Below are 23501 nucleotides of genomic sequence, written 5' to 3'. Positions count from 1 at the left end.
GCTCATCAACAGCTGCAGGTGGTGGGTAAAGCAGGAGCAAAGTGCCACACAGGGGCTGACTGGGTAGGAGCACCTCCAAGTGGAGTATGAAATTCTGTCATGTTCACTGTTCAATCTACTCCTGACTTCTGCAAGTAGCTGTGCAGCTCATGGGTAGAAAAGTCTTATCTCCCTCTGTTCAAAGAGTTTTGTCCATTTACATTTTCAGGTTAATAGATACTGATCATATGGAAAAACAGCTCCAGAAATTTTTGGAATACTCAGCTCTTCCAAAAAAAATTTCAATTAACTGCATTCCTTTGGGATAACAATCAATAGCTGATGTTTCCAGTGCTTACAGATTTGTTAAAACACAACATTAAAAAAAATTAAAGTTTATAAAGAATAATTAGAATCTGATAAAACCCCTCATTCTAGAGCATCACCTGGAGATCTATTTGGTAAAGAGGGTCCTTTAATGCATCTGGATCGTCCTCTTCATCATCTTCATAGTAATCCTCATCTGTCAGAGGCAAACCAGCAGGTTTTAACATCAAACAAAGCAAAACATCTCAGGAGGTTTCCTATTAGACAACTGAAACCCAAGGATCCAAAAGTAAATCGTTTCAGCCCTTCTGGGGGGAAAAAACATTCTATCCAGAATATTCACTCCTTTAGGTCATGTGACAGAAACCTCTGAAGCCTGTGCAGCCTGTGAACCCCCAGGTGATGTTATTTATTATGCAGTGATTTAATCACTCAAAGCCATGGCCCTCTCCAGAAGGTCCTTATTCACAATTCCCCGTGCCTGCAGCCTCTGCTTTGCTGCTGACAAGGGAAGAAAACTTTGACTAGGGTGTCACCTACTCCATTTTTGCTCTGAGTAAGGACTTTAAAGCTGTTACTCACCGTACTTGTTTGTGGAAAGAATATCTGACAGGAACTGTCCTGCTAAGCCTTCATCTTCATCCTCGTCCTCTTCCTGATCCTCCCACATATCATTTGAATCATCTGTTTAGAAAAAACAATGTTCTAGAAATAATGCAAATTCCAAGAGGTCCAGTCTGAGATCACTCTCCAGGGGACTGGAGTCTGCAGGCAAAAACATCCCTGCGTGTGTGAGTCGACAAAGGGAAACACCTGCAGAGTTCCCTGTTCTTTTGGGATGATTCCAGAACTGGAGCCAAGCAAATAGCAGCAGCAAGAATGGATGCTTGAGTCAGGGAGGAAGAAAGGCAAACCAGATACACCACAAAAGGATAATTTTACTGGCACGTGGTCAGATCCCATCTTCCAAACTAGCCAAATATAATTTACAGGTCTAAGGATACACAACACTGACTGGTCTTGTTCTTCCATTTTATTTATTTTTACCTGGAAGAGATTGATAGCACTTAAAATATGGCACAGGGAAGGAAGAGCTGTTGTGCTGGAAGTTGCTAATGATAATCTGTACAACAAGACAAGAGAGCTGGAGAGGGACTCTGGACAAGGGATGGAGTGACAGGACAAGGGGGAATGGCTTCAAACTGACAGAGGACAGGATTAGATGGGATACTGGGAAGAAATTCTTTCCTAGGAGGATGGTGAGGCCCTGGCACAGGCTGCCCAGAGAACTGTGGCTGCCCCATCCCTGGAAGTGTCCAAGGCCAGGTTGGACAGGGCTTGGAGCAACCTGGGCTAGTGGAAGGTGTCCCTGCCCATGGCAGGGGCTGGGATGAGATGAGCTTTAAGGTCCCTTCCAACCCAAACCAGCCTGGGATTCTCTGATTCTATGAGCTTATCCTTTGGATCACTATTCAAGCCTATGTAATTACAGGTATCACGATTTACTGCTGTGAATTTTTTATTACTATAGAATGCTTCTCAAGAGAAGACAAAGTATATTTAAGTCATGGAAAGAGAAAAAGAAAACCCAGTATTTTACCTTGGCTCCAATCTGCAGTTGTCTGTCTAGATGCATTTGCTTCCATTGCATTAGAGAGTTCATTTATTATTAATTTTAAGATTTTTACTAACAAAGGAATGTTTGTCCAGCGCTCAGGATCTATAAGAAAAAAAAAATTCATGCTGCTTTTAATAAAATGTTGTAAAAAACACACCTTTTTTTTGTTGGAGTTGGTTTTAACTTGTTTGGGAGGTTGGGAACTAAAAACAACTGACACATACCCTCCAAGCATTCTTTCCATATACCCTCACAGCTACATTCCCAAAGATCTTAACCACAACATCAATCTTGCATATTCTGAGTGCAGAGAAGGCAGGGGAAAAACCTTCAGAGCTGAATGAATGTGTGACTCTACTCCTGCAGGCTGCTTAATGGAGTCATCTGGAACAGCCTTGCTTTCCTGAAGTACATTTACACATCCCCCAGTGCTTTCATGTAAATGAGCAGTGCAGCAATCCCAGGTGTGGCTCTGCCCCATCTGAGCCACTGTCAGCTCCATCTTTTCCTCACTGGTGTTCCTGCAGGGCTTAACTATTCCATAGGGATAGCTAGACAGTGCATTTACCCTTAATTACAGAAGTTCCTATCAAATAAAGAAACTGGGAGCACCAGTTTTAGCCCTTACTGGTATTAGCATTAATCTTTGTTTAACTCAAATGCCAGCAGTTACCATTCTTCAGTCTGACCAGACCAGTTGGTTTGGGGTTTCTTAGGCCAAGAATAATTAGGCAGCAAGTGCTTTGTGACCATCACTTACCTCTTATACTCCTAGAGCTTCCCCCTATTTATCTCTTTAGTTGTCACCATAGTCCTTCCCTGGCCCTGCCTCACTCCAAATCCCAAGCCTGTGGCAGCCAAAAACTCAAGGAGCCTCAACAGGCTCCCAGTTTGGATCTGTACAGCCACCACATCCCATCCCACAACTGGTATCACACCACATGGCAGGACCAAGGTCTGACAGACAGCTGAGGACAGCAGCTCCCCACTGTCCTCCCTCTGGAGCTGGGTCCTCAGCAAGAACTGCCCAGAGCTCTGCCCTCTCTGATTTAAAAGATGAATCTCTCAACAGTAATCTCCAGTTGAAGACTCTGGGTTCAGCCAACTAAAAATAAGACAAGTCTCATGCAGGAGACTGGCCAAAGCTTTCCTTAAAAGCATCTCTAACTTGTTGAATTCTTGCTGATATTTGTGTGTCTCATTGAAAAAGACACCCCTTTTTTTTAAAATCTCTGCATGCACTAAAACCACTTTCCTCTCAGGCACCAGGGAATTATCAATTCTGTCTCATGATGCAAAACAGCAGTGAATAACTCTCCATCCCATAATCAACTCATCCAGTTATATTAAATCAGATATCAGGAGTCTTTCAAATCAGTCTTTGGCAGAATTAAGGCAAATAACAGATACATTAAGTAAATGATGTATGGATTAGCTCTAAAAACCAACATGTACCTTCTGCAGGAACCATCTCCCACAGCTCTTTGTGATCTGCCAGACCTATTTAAGGCCTTTCACAGCATCTACTTACAGAAAAAAACCCTGTTAAAAACAGAAAAGTGGTTACTTACTTTTGGCCGACTTGGACCGTGTCCGAATTCCCTCATCCATATTAAATATTTCTTCTCCCTTCACCCTGATGTCCTGAAGTCGCTTGTCATCTGTGTTGATGCCATACTGAAGGAGTTTACACAGTGCTACAGAGCTGGGGAGCAGGGAGTAGGAAAATTACAGATGGGAATTTCCCCAAACTGTCTGGCTTTCAGAGTGCCCTGCTAACAGGGAACAACTCAGAGCAGACACCCACATGCCCCATCTTCTACACTTTTGCCAAGAGCAAGCACTACAGAATTTTCCCATTTCTCCTGCTTTATGTCAGCATCCAAAACTGGACTGAGCTCCTGACCTGCACTGCAGCCAAAAACTGGCCAAGCTTTGGATTAAACACCATCAACAGTACACACATACACACACATATGAAAGGTTTGTCCAGTTCAGAAGGGCCACAAATGTTAAACACATCCCTGAAGCACCACGTGCAGATGAAGATGGAATTAAGAGGAAAACAGTGGCAAGAAAGTAGTGATTCAGCTGATGTGCAGCCATGATCTGCTCCCTTTCTCCAGCCTCAATGCTTGTTTTCACCTCTGGTCCTTTGTGGCTCTGCTACACTCAGACCTTCATGAGCTCTTTCCATCTCTTCTGCTCAGATTTCTACTCCACACTTTCAAACCTTCTCCAGTTCCAGGCTGTTTTCAAGTCACACTGAGGATGATGCTGACTACAGGTCAAGGCCAACCATCTGTGCTTGGCACTCCCAAACCTTTCTCCAGGCTCCACAAATCTCAAGCTGAAGTTTTGGAGCTCTGTGGAACTCGATTTGTTTTGTGCTTTCACTTCTTGCCCTCTCTCTCTCTCCCCCACTACGGCTCTGAGTTCTGCTGGTCTGGACCCAGATCTCACCTGCCACCCTGAGCTGCCCAAAGTTTTCCCATCCTTTCATCAGGTGACTCAAGACCAAACAGCCACTTCTTCAACCTGCCCTCACCAGGTGGGGACTGCTGCACACAGAAGGTGTTGGCTGCTCTCAGGGTCCCTGAACAAGAGGTTCCTCAGAGCAGTCCCTGCTTTTCCTCAGGACACAGAAACACCAAGCATTTTCTGAAGCATGGTAAGTGGCCCCCCAAACAACCCAAATCCAAATGTTTATTACAGGACAGAGCCCTACCACACCACCTGTACACAAACAACTCTCATCTTGGACAACAAGGAGACAGCTCTGAACAACCACCTTTAACCTTGTTCAGTGTCAGCCTTGGCTTCTCCCTGTGCCATAAACAGTCTCAGGGGATCCTGCAGACAGCCCTGCACTGTCAAAATGGGGATAAACCACCGGGCTTAGGGATGAAAAAGATCAAGTGTGACCAAAAAGAGCACGAGATCCCCAAACCCGTCTCTTGTCCTGCACCATTATTTATTAACTTCCATTTTGAACCTGCTTTTTCTCATTATTTATTTCACAGGCTGACTGCTCATAACAATAACATAACAACACACACTATGAAGTGAGTTTACAGCTGGTGAGACCCCTTAGAGTGGTCTGTGAGGCTTCACGTTCCCAGAAAGATCAAAGACAGCAGCTGTGGCAAAATTTAAATGAATAAAGAGCATTCCATGCTTTGGAATACGGCACTCAGACTCCACTGGAACACAAATGTGCTCCACAGCAAAAGGGAGAGAAAACTGTTGCAGTTGATTTCTTTACTGACTTTAACAAATCAACAAGAAATCACCAGATTCTCTTACAAAACCCCCTATAACACCCCAAAACTCCACAGTAGTCTACAAAGGTGATTCCACATCTGGAAGTTATTCTCATCCCATCCAAAGAAGTTCAATCCCAAAAGCCCTCCCCTACTTGCAGGAGACACCCCTTTCCCCCTCCTGTCTGCCTGTTCCAGCCCAGGAACACCAGGCAGCAGGAGGAGCACTGAAGAGGAAGATCAGAGCTTGCTCCAGTTACCAGGGCTCTCCTGAGCTGAACTGACAGCGCAGGGAAAACCAATTCTGCCCAACACTGGCACACAGGGATCCAAGTCTAAAGCAGCTCCCCCTTTCCCTACCCCCAGCACTGAATGGCAATGGGATGAGGGCAGCTCACACAACTGGAGCTGTGGATCCCACCTGACTTTGCCTTCATACTGCCCGTAGAACAGGTGCTGCCTGCTCATCCACTCAGCCATCACAAACTCCAGGGCCGGCTTGCCAGTGGGGCCGGGGAGGCTGCACAGGAATTCCAGGAGTGGCTCCAGTTGTGAGTGAACCAAGTGAGCAAACACCATGATCAGGGACTGCAGGAGGAGAAAGGCAATGTTAGCTGTACATAATTTAATAGCTGAAAATGTTTTATCAAATATTTAAGGAACTGGGTTCCCTGCAGGAATGGAAGCTGTGCTTACCAGCTCCAGGAAGAAGGGAAAGTACAACCAGCTGCAAGACACTGTGCTACAAACACAGGCACTAAACTACTACAGTCAACAGCAGGGTTCAATCTCCCCAAAAACAACCAGCAGGAATAAATCTACTCATGCCTATGCCCAAACTAACAAACATCCCTAAAGTGAAGATTAAAAAGCTATTTAAAAAATAGAAGATGTTGGTTGCAGTTGACTTTTGACCACTAAAAAATATGGTATGGCAACACTCACACTGCAAATGCCCAGTTTGCTCCATGAGCAGAAGCTGCAGAGGTGGCTCTGCACAGAGCTCAGAATCTGCACGTGTCCAGCAAAAACGTGTCACATCCTCAGGTCAAAGAACAGTTATTGGTCCACAGCCAGAACCCTCATTCTCTTCCCCTTCCACTCCAGGGATTTCCCACCATCATCTTCACACTTCTCCCGCATCATCACATCATCACTCAGCAGCACCTTCCCAATTCTAAGTGCACTTTGAACACATGCTTTTAGGGAAAGAATTGCAAGTTTTGGAAAGGTTTCTTTACAAGATGCAGTTTTGCAGTCTAACTCCTAAAGACCAGAGGTAGAATTTATTTCTGTGTCTGTCTAAATGTCAGTTCCCCACTCTGAGGGCATCTCTGTAGCCTTCCTCAGGGAAAGGTTGCCCAAATCCAGAGGCCCATCTTCCAGACTAACACAGGGAAGAAATCCAGCATCGTGAAAGGCTCTTTTCCCTTGGCTACAGGGACTGCATGGGAGTGCTTTAGATTAAGCTTCTATATCTTTTAAATCCAAAAATAAGCAAAGTGAGAGCCATTCCAGCTAACGATCAGCAGTGTATCCAAGGGGAAAAAAAAATCTTAAAGCAGATGAGATCTCTGCTGACATTCAAATGGCCTTGATGACATACCATGTGCTGGCTGAAAATGCACATTCAAAAATCAGAGAAATAAGGTAACAGGGTTAGAGCAGAGTGAGCCTCAGCCAAGTGCTGCACTGTGGGCAGTGGTAGGATCTTGCTCAGCAGTGCCAGCAAAAAGCTTTCCCCAGGTGCTGCTGAGGAACCAGGGCAGCCATTACGAGCTGAGGGCACACACAAGAAAGACAGGAGAGAGAATGAAGACCACAGGGACAAAAATCACTCTATAAAACCGTGCCACTGCAAGTAGGTCAAGGCTAGAAGAGATCGTGATGCTCTGGTTGGAGGCCACCTACACCTTCCATCCACCAAAAGCTCACCTTCTCTCAACTCCCAGGGATTTATCCTTGGAATACAGCACAAACCCACTCAAAACCACATGCTGCCTTTGCAATAACATCCCTACTAAGGGAACCCTATCACTACGAAAGTTTACTGCTCACAAGCACAAGGGCATGGTGCATTAAATGGGCATGGTGCACAAGGGCATGGTGCACTATTCAAGGAGCACTAAAGCTTCTTCCCAAGAGCCTGTCTTACCATGTAATCTGACAACAAAAGGTTTAGGACCTGAGGGAACAGCACAAAGCTGTGTTAGGGGAAGTTTAGGTTTGATATTAGGAAAAGATCCTTCCCCCAGAGGGTGGTCAGGCACTGGAACAGGCTCCCCAGGGCAGTGGTCACAGCCCCAAGCCTAACAGAACTCAAGGAGCGTTTGGACAATGCTCTAAGGGACATGGTGGGGTTGTTGGAGTGTCTTGTGCAGGGCCACGGGCTGGACTTGTTCCTTCTGGGTCCCTTCCAACTCAGGATATTCCACAATTCTATGATCAGAGCAGGCATCTTCCTGGCTACTCCAAGAGATACACAGACCCTCCAATTGCACAAGCCACAAATAATCAAGCACAAAATGAAAAAAAATTATGAAAATGTCTTTTCCCGGTGCTTCTACTCACTCCCCTGGGTGCCCACCCCGCTCACCTGCATCACACTGAGCGTCTCTGCCTGTTGCATTTTGCTCAGGATAGCTCTGAGGATCTGGTCCAGATTCTCTCCCAGCTCACTTCCCGCTTTCGAAATCAAAGTGGAGACCAGCCTGCCCACGAAGGCGGCGGTGAACTCTGAGGTCCGTGGGTCCAGGAGCTGGCTCACCACCTGCATCACGTACCACAGCCCGTTGTGGCCCTGCTCGTCGTGCCACTGCGCGATCTGCTCCAGCGCCACCGACACGTACGCGCGCAGGCACTCGCCGCCGTTCTGCACGAGACAACCGGCACAGTCACGACTGTTAGGAAAGGAAATGGCCAGGCACCACCACCCCAAAACAACCCTGAACCAAGATGGAAACGGTGGGCAAACCGCTGGCAGACTGCAGAAGATTTACGAGTAGTTTCTACGGACTTGGGTTCATCATGAAGAACAACGCTCCTCACTGCCCAGGCAGCGATCAAGAGGGTCAACCAGTAAATACAGCAACAGTAGCTGCAGTTTTGTGCCAATCTTGTTACACAGAGAAATTCAAGGAGGTTCTAACAAGTGAGAGATGAAGACAAAGAAGTGTGGCATGAATGAAACCCAACCCAGAGCTGAGCTGCAGTCCTTCAGAGTTCTTAGCATAAAGATCCAGAAAGTAAGCAGCATGCAGGTCTGGAACCTCTTCTTGCTCTAGTTTATTCTTACTGGTCTGTTCTTTAGGGAAAACCATTTCCATGATCTGTATTCACATGACAAAGGGCAGCTGCCACTATGGAACTTCTTAATAAGTAAGGAATTAAACCAGCTTTGTTATTCAGATACTGGCTAGTAGCTGGAATGAAAAGGCTCCCTGCACTGCTAACCTCTGATGCTTTTCCTTTCTTGCTCAAATACTCCAAAGACATCAGGCCATAGCCAAGCCTGCCAGCAAGCACAACTGAGGCAGTACTGATGCTGGAGATGATTCCCTACTTTCCCTCCATCTCACACCTGGCTCAGTCACAAACAAGTCTGCCTTCCTCTTCCCACTTAAATGAGTACAGCAGAAAGCTGCAAGGAAGAGGGCTAGGAGGTCCTTTGCTGCCCTATGCCTGTATGTGTCCCTGAAGACAGCCCTTCCACTAGGTGTGATGAATGTTATTATGGGGGAAGAAAAGCAATATGGATTTGTTTCTTTGGGATTTTTTTGTGTTGTTCAGTTTTTCTGTTGAGTTTTGTTTGTTTGTGTGTTTAACATCTCCAGTGCATTAAAACGAAAAACATCCAGGATGCTGCTTTACTACTCCAGTCCTCCACCCTCAGGAATGATCAGGAAAAGTCACTACAGGCCCTGAACAACAGTAATTTCCTGGCAAACTGGAGGTGGCAGAGACTCCTGAGAGGGTCAACAACAGCAACTGGCAAGCACAGCCTGGGCTCCCTCAAAGGCTGTGTCACCTTTCTTGGACTTGCACAGCCCTGCAATCCTCACCCTCCTCAGAGTGGTACCTGCCTTCCCCTCCCCACAGTGCCACCTCCCTCGCCCTCCCCACAGTGTTACCTGCATAGTTGCATTGTCATCTGTGTTGAGGCTGCACTGTGCCACTGCAGGGAATGCCTGGCAGATGAGGAGCTGGGACAGAGGGGGTTTTGTATTCCTCACAACTGTGGTCAGTATATCAATAGAAGTCTGAAAGGAAAGTACAAACCAAAGCACTGTCACAGCAGCAGCCACAGTACAAGAAGTCAGCACTACCCACCCCTGCTGCAAACATCAAAGGTGTGAAATGCAGGGGTGTGGCCACTGCTGCAATCACACCCTGAATTTAGTCTAGAACAATTTGTAAATCTGAAAACCCTGGAGTCATGCACCCAAACATCACTGGTGTGAGCTGTGAAAGTTCCCAAGGCAGTTCCGACATTAAAAGCAGTGTCACCACTTAAACATGGCAAACAGATGCATGTTAATCAGAACAGCCAGAGAACTGTTCTAGCTGACTTGTTCCATTTTGGTTATATTGATTTAAATTCACTTTAATTACCCATAAGCAATTGTTACAGTCGTACCAATTAATAGGCAGATTACAAGCATATCAATAAGGATGTTTATGGGTTTAATCCCACACAATCATTTGGCACAGTCAATGCTTAATCTTTTATTAGGGCACTTGTATAATTTATCTCCAATTTATACATGTGTGATGCATAAATCAGAAAAAGCCTTAGGAAGCAGTGGAAGGAATAATCATGTAGCCTGCTGCAGAACATTCCACCAATGATGGGAGACTGTTCCTGCTGAAAGATGACAAAGTCAAAGCAAAATGACTGGGGATACACTGCAGAGACTGGAAGAAGGCCAAAGGAGCAGTTTAAAGTGAACTTTTGGAAGCATCTCCCCCCAGCTGCAGTTCGCCTTCTCTCCACAGAGAAACCTCTCCCAGTGACTGAAGCCATTGCTCCAAAGCATGTCCAAAGCAGCCTTTCTGCTCTTTGCAGAGCAGCCATCCCCTTACAGCACAGGGAACATCTCCAGCCCAGGCCATGCCCCACTGAAGCACTTACTGCACAAAGCCCTGCAGGGATCTTGTCAGCAGGGGCCTGCATGATGCTGACAAGGGTTGGTATCAGCCTCATCTGCATTGGACCCTGGCAGGCTTCTATCTGAGCTAACTCCTTAAAAATATCCTGGGCAAGAGAAGCAACAACGGGATCTGGAGAGAGAAAGCACCATTTACTAAAACATACACACACATCCCTCTCAATTTTTGCCACCACTCTTTTGACTAGGCAAAGCAGCAAGCTTCCCCTCTACCTTTACCACAGGAATCAATGTTCATTCAATTATCATTGATTAAGTTTCCAGTAGCAAGATTCAACAGCAAAACCAAGTGTCCTCTGGGAATGTAGCCGGAATGCCTACCGTTACTGTACTTCAGGAATATTGCAATGGTGAAGGGGCAGATCTTGTTCTCCATGCTGGCTGTAAACGCTGGGTCCACCGTGCAGACAATGCACAGTGTTTCCATCACCAGGTTCAGCACCTCTGAGCTGAACTGAGTTGCCAAGTGGATCAGGCCATCCAGAATGCTGGGAAGGAACGGCTGCAACACATGGGTGCTCTCGGAGATCTTCAGCTGGTCACAGTAGCTAGACAAGAAATTTGTTATATAAAAATACATTCATAATATATTGAAGTAACTTATTTATTTAACTCTAGATGGGGTTATTTCATCCTATCCATTCTTATTCCTTAAGTTCTCTCCTCTGCAAGTTCTCCCCTTCAGTCCACTACTGCTTGATCTCCCAGCAGCTCAGTGGGAATGAGGAGGAAAGCTCTCATCAGGAATCTCCCCTCCTCATTCCATCCATGATGTTCACACAAGCAGAACTGAGCCATGTGATGTTGGAAGCTTCCACTGCCTCTCAAGGACAGACCTCTCCTAAGAACTGCTCATGGATGGAGAAAAGGGAAGAAGTCCAAGACAGACATTCACTGCTTATGAAGTGTTTAGTTACCATGTTCTACACAAGAGCTGAGGGATGATAAAGCAATTTCAGGAATAACTAAGTTATAAGCCTTTATATATTCATTAACATTTCAGTGCAATAAAGAGACAAGGGTGTTTTTTTGGTGGGAATAGAGTGGGGAACAGCAGCGTTTTTGCAGATTTTTTGTGATTGGTTGTTTTTTTGATTTTACAAGTATGCTCACTTTTCACGTTAGAATTGGTACAGTAGAGCTTCCTTCTGACAAAAATGGGGTAAGAGAATCAAACCCCAAACACTTCCTATTGCTGTGATTGGCTCCATAAGCCTGTGTGGTGTCAGTCACCTTTGTGATTGAACAGGAGCAATCTGGGTTTCATTCTCGTGCTTTCCATCACAACCTAGTGCTGCTTCTCCTTGTGACTGTATCCATTACAACACTTCAGCCAACCTGGAACTCCATGAGAATTATTCTATTTTGAACCTGCAGGCTTACACTTGTTAAGCTGCCATCTATTTCATTCAAAGCAAAACCTTCCACAGAAGCCCTAACAGGAATGTTATTATTATTTGAACAAACTGGTTTCATCAGTGTGATTTATACCCTCTGTCCCTGGGACTGGGGAATACCTCAGGGTTTACTTACCCCCAGATGGCTCTGACTGCAGAGATCCGGACAGAGGGAGGTTGGGTTTCATGTAACCCACTGACAGTGGCTTGCAGGAACTGCTGGATGAGCTCTGGAGACATGGCCACAGTGAAACGGCTGGCAGCCCACAGGGCCCGGCCCAGGAGGAAAGGAGACACTGAAGCAAAACAAAAAAAAAACCCCACGGTTTTAGAATAAGCTTTATGAGTTTAAAATCACAGCTGCTTCCATCCATTATTTAAAATCATGTCATCCCAGCAGGAAAACGCTGAGATGTGGCACACAAGACAAGTATGCAGGCATAGAAAGAATTTTTGTTCATCAGCAGAAGCCAGTTCAATATTCTTAGTTATTTCAAAGAATAATTTCTCATTTGTTTATAAAAGACCCTCCTCATTCCAACTACTTGAAAACTACACTTGAATTTGTTCATCAGTGAACAAAAGCAAAGGAAGAAAACTGAGGCTCTTCCAGTAATTCCCATTTGTCCAACTCAATATTCTGTCCCCAACTGCAGCAAACAGCAGCAGCTTAGGGAGAAGAATCAGAGTAACAAAGCACATACCCAGGAGTATTTCACAGATCATTTTTCTAGTTTGGAGCCATCACCTTGCAGTTACAGAACAGAACGTTCACCAGTACCACAGAAGCACTGGACACTCATTATCTACTCACCTGCTTACACTCACCAAGGTATGATGTGTCTTTTCACACTTTACCCTGCTACCTTTTCAGGCTAAGTCTCCTTACCTATCTGGGCTAGCTTCAAACAGGAGATGCTCTCTGTTCCTCATCATCTTTACTGACATTACTTTATGCTTCAGCAAGTACTAATTTTAAGATGAGGACATAAAACACTGTGTGCAAGAGGTACAGCAAGTATATCTTGGTTATCTAAGTCAGTACCCTGATTTGTTTGTCTGTACCATTACTGACCATTAAATGGATATCCTGCGAGAATCATCTCCACACTGACTCCAGGAGCCCTTCCTAGAGCCCTTCCTAGAGCTCATTTACAACCCAATGCCACAGATGTAAATGTATGTAAATATGTGTTAATTGCTGAGGTTGGTTTTTTACATGCATTGCACGCTATTTCTTCAGTCAAAAACCCCTCTTTGTAATGGGCTAAATAAATGTTTCTTTAATAAAAGCACCCATTTGCACTGACGCAAATCAGTGTGGACTCATCCTCACATAGCTCTGAAGTCCTAAAATTTTAATTTGCAAGGACTTTTGAGGTCTGACTTTCAACAGTTCTTTTTACTTTCTTGCACACTGATGTAAGATAAACCAAGAGAGCAGAAGCCTGCTGAGTTCCCAATAACAGAATCCCATTTAGCCAGAAGAATTATTTGAATTCATGTGCTACAACTACTGTCAGCCTCAGTATAAAAAAAAAAGGGATGATATGGTGCTGCAGGAATTCTGAAGGCGGTTAAACATTGCTGGTGTCTTTCCCAGGAACAGACACAAGACAACAGAACAGTTTTTTTCACCAAGCTCCCCAAACCCTACAGGCTCAAACATCCAGCCAGCAATGAGTTCCAACTGAAAGCAGTCCCACATATAAAGGACTTATATTAGAACTGGGAGCACATATGAGCTCACATGATTTATTTTTCTCACAGGAACAAGGTGCACAACTGCATTTCCCAACACCACATGCATACAGCAACCTGATTTGATTCTCAGAGACTCCCTATGTTTGGCACTCAGCAGTTACTCCCAGGGATGCAGGGTCCTACCTACCTGAAAGGTTGAGGTCTGCCAGGACCACATTTGTCAGGAAGCCATGCATATCAAAGTGTATTCTCCCATTCTTCACACTGTCTGTGATTATAGACTTGACTGAGCCCAGTGCCAACATACAGGCTTCGTGTATTTTCCACCTGCAAAAGAGTTCAGATGTCTTTACACTTTTCCTCCATCAATACCTCAAGAAGAACACATCCTGAAGTGAAGCCATGAGTAATTTTCTTGATCCCAAAAGAGCATTTAAAAAAGTCCTTAAAGAAATGAACACTCAAAAAACCCTGCAGGATGAGGGCTTGGAAACTCCCCCAGGACAGGCAGCATTCTCAGTCATTTCCTAAAATATTGGTTGAATAGTTGTTACCTGTACCAATTTTGTTCTCATAATAAATAAGAGATGAGCCTCTTCCATGAAGGTTTGTGTTCCAGCCGTGCCTTGATTAATTATGTGCAGGAGCACTGGGATACTCAGTACATTAAAAGTTTAAAAATGTCTAATTTTGCATTAGCATTTTGTTAATGATAATGAAATAGTTATGTGCAAATATCACTTCTCTTTGGTTTTATTAATGAAGCCAGGAACCTACTTTACAACTTCTCACATTTGAGGCAGACAGGGACTTCATGTCTGATTTCATGGACACTCAGCTGCTGCTCAGAGTGGCTACTCTGACTTTAATATTCAAACTAAACACAAACACTGAACCAGTGCACCGTAAAACCAAGAGAGAATCATTACAGAAGAGTTTTCTTCTTCTATCCCCAAATAACATTAAAAACTGCAACTCTGAAGTTCTAAAATTGAACACATCTGCGTACAGCACCTATCTCACCTCTCGATATCAAGTAAAAAAAAAGAAATTAATATATATTTATATGTACTCCTGAAACTTTTAACTCAATTAACTGAACACAAAGTGAAAGTATTGCCTATTTCTCCTCTGATTTTGTAAAACTAATCATTGTTTCCTGTGAGACCCTTTGGAGGGAGGGAGCCTGGGCACAGCTCGCTTGTGCTGGGAATTCCCTGAAGTATTCCACATTAAGATTTCGTCATCTGGCTCGAGAACTGCTGTGCTTCCTTTGGCTTCTTCTGATCAGAGCTCTCAGATTCCATCAGGAGCAGTGTCCTGAATAACCTGGGATTAAATGATGGTGGAAAAGAGCTGCACACTCACCCCAGTGCCGTGCCCTCCCGCTCCAGCCCCTCACCAGTGCTCAGCGCCGCTGTTTTTAGCCTGCTCAGCTTCCTGCAAATGCCTGGTAGCTGCTGCAGCCAGGGCAGTTGCACTCTCATTCTGGAAATCAGCAGCCACAGCCTGTGCAGAAGGAAATGGTAACACTCATTTGTATGGACTGGTGAAAGTTGGCCAGGTTTTGTTATTTGTTACTGCTGTTCCAGTTGTATCTAAACGTGGAGCACATTTCATACCAGCAGCAGATCCTGTGCAGCAATCCTCACTGTGTAGGAAAACGTATCATCATCTTCATCCTCCACAAACTGCTGGGGATTTGCAGTCCAAACTTTTATCTAAAGGAAACAAGAAGAATAGGGCAGCTGAGGATTCATGACACCATGGGTAAAAGGCAGCTTTGCTGTTCCCAGCAACCCGTTTTGCAAAACTACTTTCAGAATTTTTCTCTGCCATAAGAAGTCTTCACCCTCAACTGATTTTTCTTCTATTCCATTGGAGAAAACCTTTGTGAAGAAGAAATTCTCTTTGTTCTGAGCTCATCTTGCTCTTCTGCTCCTCATTGGAGATCAGAGTTTGACAGAACTAATGACTGACCTGGAATCAGTGCTACACAGCTTTATTTATAGATGAGGAATGGAAGAAGCAGATGAATTTTTTAACAGAGTGCCTGTTTTTATGCATGTCTACCTAAACTAAAAGATGATGGCTGTCAGGCTTGAGAGGCCAGGAGCCATGCAGAATTTCAGTACAAATTATTTCCCCCTACTAGCACAATATTTTCACTCTCAGAGAAACCTCTTTATCCCTTTCATTTTCACATCATCATAGTACTTCATGAAGGAAGCAAGCCTCAGAGAGCTGGAGTTGTTCAGCCTGGAGAAGGTTCCAGGGAGACCTTATTGTTGCCTTAAGGATGAAGCCTTTTTACCAGAGCCCCAGAACAAGGGGGAACAGTTTTAAACTGACAGATGGTAGGTTTAGATTGAATATACAGAAGAAATTCATTACTAAGAGGATGCTGAGACACTGGATAAGTTGCCCAGAGACCTTGTGAATGTTCCATCATTGAAAGTTTCCAAGGCCAGGTGGGACAGAGTTTGGAGCAACCTGGGCTAGTGGGAGGTATCCTGGTCCATGGCAGGGGGTTGGAATGAGATGGTCTTTGAGGTCCCTTCTGACCCAAACCCTTCTGTAATCTGTGATTTACTGTCTACCTTATACCATTTTGAAACCTTTAGATGTTATTGCCCCTATTTGCCAAAGCAAAGTGACAGAACAGCCTATTAGACTACAGCAGTTTCCATGCACTGAAACTCTTCCCAGGACACTTGCTGGTTTAAATCTCTCTTTTTTTTTTTTTGCTTCCTACACAACAAACATGCTCACCTGCTCCTCTGTGATCTGCATGTAAAGAAGGATGTAATAGATCAGCTCTGGCAAAGCCTTCTTCACCGTGCTCTTAAATTTGTTGTTTTCCAACAACGCATGAACAAATTCAAATATGCTGAACACCAGATTTTCAAAGCCCAGCACTTCACCTGAACAAAGGGGGAAAAAAAACCAACATGACTGAATATGCCAACATACAGAAAGGTACAAATGGATGTCAAAATAATTACAAACTGTTACCTTGTCTGACCAGATGTTTATTCGTTCTCCCTGACTATCAAGTACAGCAGCAGCCCCAGGAGGATTTCTGACCTCATCACTTTCTGCCCTCTTCCCACCACACACCCCTCATTAAAAACTATCAAGCTCCACCTTAAACCCGTTTGGTTTCCTTTTGTCCCATTACTTTTAGCTTGAAATTGTTGCAGAACTCAGCCCTTAGAGCCATTAGAAAACTTAACTTGTGCAGCTTTCTTGATGACAATCACAAGGAACTTGCAAAGAAGTGATGGGCACTGTACTAACACCATAAATGCACCTTTAAGCACAATTTCCCACAGTGTTTCAGTCACTCTTTTGACAGCAATATTTAGGTAACTCCATTTCTCTTCAAAAGAGAAGGCAGAAGTGCAGTGCAAGCTCTTACCATCAGAATCCACGGGGTCCTCCACCTCTTCCGTGTAATTTACTTCTGTTCGCACATAAGTGGATGGAGTTAAGTAAAAGTTTCTAAAGAACCCCATCTATTTTGGAATTAATCTGTTCCTATCTTAAAATCCTGATAAGTAGGAAAGGTTTCTTCCTTAAAAAAATCCTTTGATTTTATGCAGAATCTGTGTTTCACAGAGAAGACAAGCCCCAGGAGCTCCTCACTTTGTGCATTGCCCAAGTTCAAAGACCACTTTCACAGACCACTCACACATCACTTTACATCCTTCACATCATTTGATTAACTTAGACCAAACCCACCAAGGCAACCCAAAACTTCATTTATGTTAAAACTTTTTGAGAACAGAACCCCTCAGACTCACCCCTTCCAGAGGACATGAGCCAATTCAACACTGCACTGCTGCCCAAGGGTGAGGAGCCACCCCACGCTTCCACATCCTACCTTAGGTTGGCTCTGCTCCCTACCAGGCCTCACCACAAGCCTCAAGCCCTGGGAAGTGGCAGAAGACTAACCTGGGCATAGAGAGGAAGGAGCTTTGTTTGTGGGTGGTGAACTGAAGGTCCAACAAGTGCGACAGCAAACACAAGAGAAGGAAGAACAAGACTCTCCCCTTTTTCAAAACAAAGCCTATTTTGTCAGCTCACGTGGCAGCAGGACTGCAGTGGGAGTTAGGACAGGAGAGGGAGAAATACGCTGTCAAAAAGCCAACAAACAGCTCCTTGTACTTTCATAGATTCAATGAATGGTTTGTGTTGGAAGGAACCTTAAAGACCATCTAGTTCCAATCCCTCTTTTAACCCAAATGAAACAATGGGGCCTCCTGAAGTAACAGAAATATCCTGTTCTGTCTGGCAGGGCAGACCACTCCATGCATCGTGCTCCTCAACAGCACTCAGGTCGTTGCTGTGTATGAGACTGAGTTTGTCTCGCTGGACTCCAGTTAAATCCCTTCACTCCCAAGGATATAAAGCGGCACTTTCCGTAAGGGTGTTCCAGACAATGGGCAGGATCTGCTGCATTGACGAAATCATGTGCTTGGGATAGTTTTTCACAAGTGCTGTCACGGCCTGGAACCAAAAAGAACATCGGTCAGAAGCAAAACTGGGAAAACCGTCAATACTCAAATCACAGGCTGCTGTTTCACTGACAACTGACATCATCCAAAGCCTTCCTGCCACCAAGGTCTCCTCCTCTCACTCCTGACCACACAATCCCTTCTCTTGCACGAACGCTGACCAACACTCTTTGTGTCTCCTCTTTTGCAGGGAAGCAAAGGGGTGACACAAGATGCACCACTGCAGCGAAGACAAGGCCATAATCCGGTGGTAAGGCAATGACTCCAATCCAAAGCACATCACTGCACAGCATTGTCTGGATACAATTCCCACCTGGAAGCTGTCCTGTCCCAGAAAATGAACTCCAGTGTCATGCAAAACCAGACCACTGCCTATTTCCCACACTCATGGAAGCAACACATCGGTTTGCACACCCAGGGAGCAGCTGCAGGAGCAAACACTCACCCAGATCAATTCTCTTCCCACGTGGCTGCAGACACCAGGGCTCTGCCCACTCAGCACAGGGGCTGCTCTGGGAGCAGCTTAGCAGCTCCACAGGGGATTGTGCCTGGACTTTCAAGAAGCTTATCACCCTGACTTAGGGGAGCCCTTCCAGTGACGCTTGCCAAAACCCTTTTGGGATCCTCCAGGAGACTGGGAGCTCTCACTCCACCATCTCCTCCTACAGGGGCACAGCTCCAGCTACATTAAACTGGTTATGGATCAGCCCCCAACAAACTGCCTGACTGGTGGCTGCTCCAAGACACAGGGGTGTCACTTAGTTTCTGCTTACCCAATACAAAGCACTTTGTGCAGTTGGTTTGTTTGTTTGCAGCACTGGATACATTGAGAGAAATTAAAAAGATACGAATTCACCTTCCAGAAAAAACAACAGCCATTTAGTATCAGTATTAGAGATGACCCAGCAGCAGAGATAATCCAGATATGTGAGTCTGGGAATGAGTCTGGCAGGTGCTGGGAGGAAGCATTACAAAAAAGGTCTGCTGAAGCCTCTGGGGAAAAAATTTATGCAGATGCTGACAGAGGATGTGAACCTGATCTGCAGGACTGCTGCAAACTCAACACCCTACCTAGGGCCACCAGAGCATCTGAATGGGCTTGTTCCATATGCCACTGCTTATGAACCCTATGTAAATGTTTCTAAGCTCTATGCCCAGCCAATCTTGCAGGAAGCACTGTTGGAGAGCTAAGAGAATTTTTCAATTCAATGGCTCTGCAGTTGTAACAATAGAAGGCTACATTTGCAAGGTTGCCACAGCCCTGCAGAGCAAGTCATTAAAAACCAGAGCACTCTCCTGTCAGATGTTGTATTTCAACCCCTGGCCTCTCATTCTGCCAATTCCCACTGCTTATCTGAACTCAAAGAACTGCTACACACGTCTCCTCCTCTTCCTCTGCCAAACCCCACATATTGCTCCACCACCTATTAAATCCTCCAAGAAAACCCTTATCCTTGTCTCTTCAGAGCAAAGGCACACTGCTCCTCAAACAGATGTTTAATGGCTGGGCCAGGCACTGCATCCACACCTGAGTCACACACAGACACCCCAAAAGCACCACTGGGAGAGCAAATGACAGCCCCTGAACCCCTGCTCACCCCACAGCTCCTGAACCCTGCTTTGCTTCCTACCTGTGTCTTTAAACAGAAAAGGAATCCCCAAATCTTCGGATAAAAACCTTAATACACACACCAGAGGGCATAATAAAGTGAACTGTCAGTCAGACTGAAGCAGGGACAGGTGACATGGCTACCAGCTCATCTTCCTTCCAAGAACAAAGAGGGCATGACTAATTATTTTTTGTAATTATTTCTTCCAACAGCAGGAAAAATGTAAGCATAACTTCTCTGACCTACAGGTGTTGAACAGCTTCTAAGCACAAGCAAAGAAGCACAACAGCAAGACTATAAGATCCTTCAGACTGCTGGTTAATTGGTGTTCCTGATATATTACTGCACACTAAGTACATCATATCTGTATTCCACTGTTGTGAAATTTGCCTTAAATTTCTCACCTGTCATGTTTAATCACTCTGTTCCTCTCAAAACAATCAATAGTGGCATGTTCAACACTGGAATTAGGATTCAAGAACTGCACAGTTGCAGCTCATTCATCCTCAGAGACACCGAGTTAATTCATGCTGAACTATCAAACAATACAACAATAAATTACACCATGGGCATTTCCTTCTAATCCCCACAGTTGATATTTTTGTTGTGGCCAAACCTCCCATCTCCTCCAAGGATTAAAGGCCCTGACTTTCCTGCAGCTAACTGCTTGTAAACTTGTAACTGTACTGGGAGCAACTGGGGACACATTAACCATCAGTGGTTTGTTTGTGATCCAATCTACTCACTCTCCCAACCAGGATAACTGTCCATAACTGTCCCAGAGGATCAGGCTGATCTGCACACTGCAGAGTGGGATTCCCTGAAGCCTTCAACACTGTCCTGCAGAACATTCTGACATGGACAGCACAACAGTTTAGGTCAGGGCTGCCTCTGATTTCCATCAGGAACTCCACGAATTTTGGAGTACAAAGCTCTCAAGAGACAGGGAAGGCAAAAAAAATCTTCCTGTCATTTGCTGCATAGCACTTCATTAGGGAAAAAAAGATAGGATTGAGTTTGCATCTGGTTGAAAATGTGCTATAAAAAATTCTCAATTCCCTCCTCCATTGCATCAGCTTTTCAAGGGGGTCTCATCTGTAGAGCTGGCTTAACTAATCCCCTGAGGTTTCTTACTTCTGCATTACAATGACTATAAAATCCACTTCTCTGGAAGTGAAGGCAATTTATGGGTCTTTCACCTGAATCCCTTTTCCCTTAGAAAATTGGTATCATCAGCTTAGAAACCCTAAGTGACAAAACCATGAATTGCCTTAAGTCAACAGCTAGAACACTCATCTCTTCACAAAGAGCCTCCTACAAACAATTTGCCAGCAGCAGATCTCCTGAATTCACTGTTTAAATCCACATTGATTCTCTGCTGCCATGGATGCCACCTGACATACAGCAGTGTATTCAGACCCAAATCCTCTTGTGTTGTACCTCCCCTGCAGGGGCCAAAAGCAGAGGCCCTCACACAGTTAAGGAACAGAGTAAGAACTTGGTGACATTTCCTCAGGCACTTTCCCAGCCTGTCACATTGTTCAAGAGCCTACTGGTGAGATCAGTGCTGACACACCAATGCCAGTGTTATGTAAATAACAAAAATGCTGCAGAATGGATGGATGTACCAAGAACAGAACTGGCCTCTGGTCAGAGTGACACCATCAGTTACAAGTACTTTCTGTGGAGGCTGAAAACTACTTCTTGTTAACCACCCAAATGTGAGTATCTGGAGTCAGAGATTCACACATTCTTGAGCTGCAGACTGTTTGAACTGAGATGACACCCTGCAGAGTGTTCCCTTCAGTTGGTGTTCCTGTATATCACTGTCCCAGGAATCCCAGTGCACAGCCAATAGAAAGGGAAAAACACCTCACAAGAGATACTCCCAATAAAACCTGTCAACATCCTGCCCCAATCTCCTTTCCAGTGGTGCTGCACAGCAAGAACAGCTCCAGCTGTTCTGAGTATGGTACCTGCAGCCCCTCAGTGAGGAACCACAGGATGCCCTGACCAGGTACTGCTGCCTCAAACAGGACTGAGACAAGTTCCACGACACAGAGCTCAGTAGCTGCTGGTTTGTGTAACACAAGGGCACCCTCCCAGCATTTATTTTCATTACTTCAGCACAAAGCTGGTCATTATGAAAAGCTTTTGATGCTTGTCTTCAATAACTTCCTTACTGTTTTCTTCAGGGAAGGTGGCTGAATGGGCTCCAGTGTCCATCCTCAGACACCTGTTCACTGATCTGAGTCTTGCTCACCCCAGCACACAGGCAAGGAAACTAAAGATATGGATTTGATCCTGCAACTTGTGCTTTTGGCTCTTCTTTGTTCTGCCATGTTGCAGGCAGCACATCCTACAACTCCAGTGCTTTCCCAGCTGTTAAAGGGGTCTTCGTGCCTTCACTGGCCCTCATCCCCATGCACACAGAGCTCTCCAATCCAACCTTATTTCTCCAGGAAACCAGGAGAATACAAAGACTTTCCCCATCTCTCTTTCTCAGAGACTAAAGAGCAGGCAAGTTCTAGAAAAGCACATGCACATAATATGCTTTTAAAACTTCACTGCAGCAGAACTCTGCAGCACCCTTAGAAAAGACTGATATTTAACTACTGTGTATGGTGCTCAAAACACATCCGTGGCACCTTAGATCAGTGAATGACAAGGACAGATGGTCCCATGGATTGGATCCCTGTGGATCATTTTATGGACAGATCCCCATGGATCTCACCATAGGTATCTTCAGTGCAGGCAGAACAATTTATTTCAGTGGTGCTGGGAGCCAAAAAACTTCACTGCTCATACCCTGAGCAACAGCAGGAGATGTGCCATGCTCTCGAGTTTCTGTTTTCCAGCACGTGTGACTGAGTGCAGGTATTCAATTCTTTCTTCACTTTAGCAGTCTCAAGTGACTCACCTTTAAGACTTCCATCTTAAACCCGCTGTCTGATGTTGGTCCATCAGGCATCTGCAGGGCCTGAACAAAGGCTTCTGTGAACTGCTGCACCACAGGAAAAATCAGGACCTTGGCTGCACCCTGGTTACAAACAAAGCAAGCACAGGTTAAGACCAGATACAGAACCCCCATGTCTGACCAGAAGCAACAGAAATTGTACTTTCCTGCTACAAAATGGAAGAGGGACTCATGGCAACTCCAGAGTACTGCAAAAGCACGACAAACTTGATTCAGACATCACTTGGGCTCCCTCCTCGTGCTGGGAACTAAGCTCATCTCAATCCCACCCTTCAAAACCCCACAGCACGGGCTGCCACAAAACACACACCTACATTTAACTCATCATTCTGAGCCTAAAGAGAGATCCAGACCATCCAGTCTGGAGAGTCTCAGGAGCAGTGCTCATCCTTCTAAGGAGGCATTTTATTTGATGAGCTGAATCCTGCCCTGCACCACCCAGACTTCCTCAGGCTACAAAACAAACTGGGGTGACTCCATCACACACACAATTACCCTGCACCCTGGGCTGGCATTTATGTCCCTCCAAAGCCACCCTCCCCCACGCCAAACAAGCTCTTTGTGAGCTGAGTATCAACAGCTGGCCTGAAGATTAACAGGATGACTCTCCCTACGAAAATGCAGCAAGTATTTTTCCAGATGTCAAAGCATTCCATAAGTAGTTCTTAGCAGAGCAAGTAAAATTGGACCAAAATAATTTTATTGAGATTATTCTCCATAACTCAATAGCCAGGAGAGCAAAGTTGCATGTTTAAATCGACTACTCATAAAAAGATTCCCCCCTTTTTTTTTTAAGTCAAATTTCAATAGAAAAAGTTTTGTATCCAATGTAAAGGACACTTTCTGCCCTCCTGCAGAATAAGACAGTGGGGAGCTACTACTATCTTTTGGATACTGGTACCAGTTGCCCAATATATCAGTGCAGTACAGATATGGTG

At 45.0% G+C, this 23501-nt stretch overlaps 1 protein-coding gene across 1 annotated transcript in view; it reads right to left on the bottom strand.

The window, feature by feature from the left end:
- IPO9 (importin 9) overlaps positions 1-23501 on the bottom strand; it is a 38721-nt gene that overhangs the window by 1728 nt on the left and 13492 nt on the right. The window contains exons 7-23 of the mRNA XM_064636023.1: positions 22507-22626; positions 17868-17968; positions 16878-16936; positions 16229-16380; positions 15079-15177; positions 14859-14965; positions 13644-13783; positions 11889-12048; positions 10677-10903; positions 10319-10467; positions 9318-9446; positions 7784-8059; positions 5609-5775; positions 3496-3629; positions 1907-2026; positions 889-990; positions 426-502 (exon numbers count right to left, since the gene is read on the bottom strand). Coding sequence (XP_064492093.1) covers positions 426-502; positions 889-990; positions 1907-2026; positions 3496-3629; positions 5609-5775; positions 7784-8059; positions 9318-9446; positions 10319-10467; positions 10677-10903; positions 11889-12048; positions 13644-13783; positions 14859-14965; positions 15079-15177; positions 16229-16380; positions 16878-16936; positions 17868-17968; positions 22507-22626 — 2319 coding nt within the window. The remainder of the gene's footprint in view (positions 1-425; positions 503-888; positions 991-1906; positions 2027-3495; positions 3630-5608; positions 5776-7783; positions 8060-9317; positions 9447-10318; positions 10468-10676; positions 10904-11888; positions 12049-13643; positions 13784-14858; positions 14966-15078; positions 15178-16228; positions 16381-16877; positions 16937-17867; positions 17969-22506; positions 22627-23501) is intronic.

The sequence above is a fragment of the Pseudopipra pipra genome, chromosome 25 (assembly GCF_036250125.1).
Source record: "Pseudopipra pipra isolate bDixPip1 chromosome 25, bDixPip1.hap1, whole genome shotgun sequence".
Taxonomy (NCBI): domain Eukaryota; kingdom Metazoa; phylum Chordata; class Aves; order Passeriformes; family Pipridae; genus Pseudopipra; species Pseudopipra pipra.
This window is presented reverse-complemented; position numbering and strand designations above follow the sequence as displayed.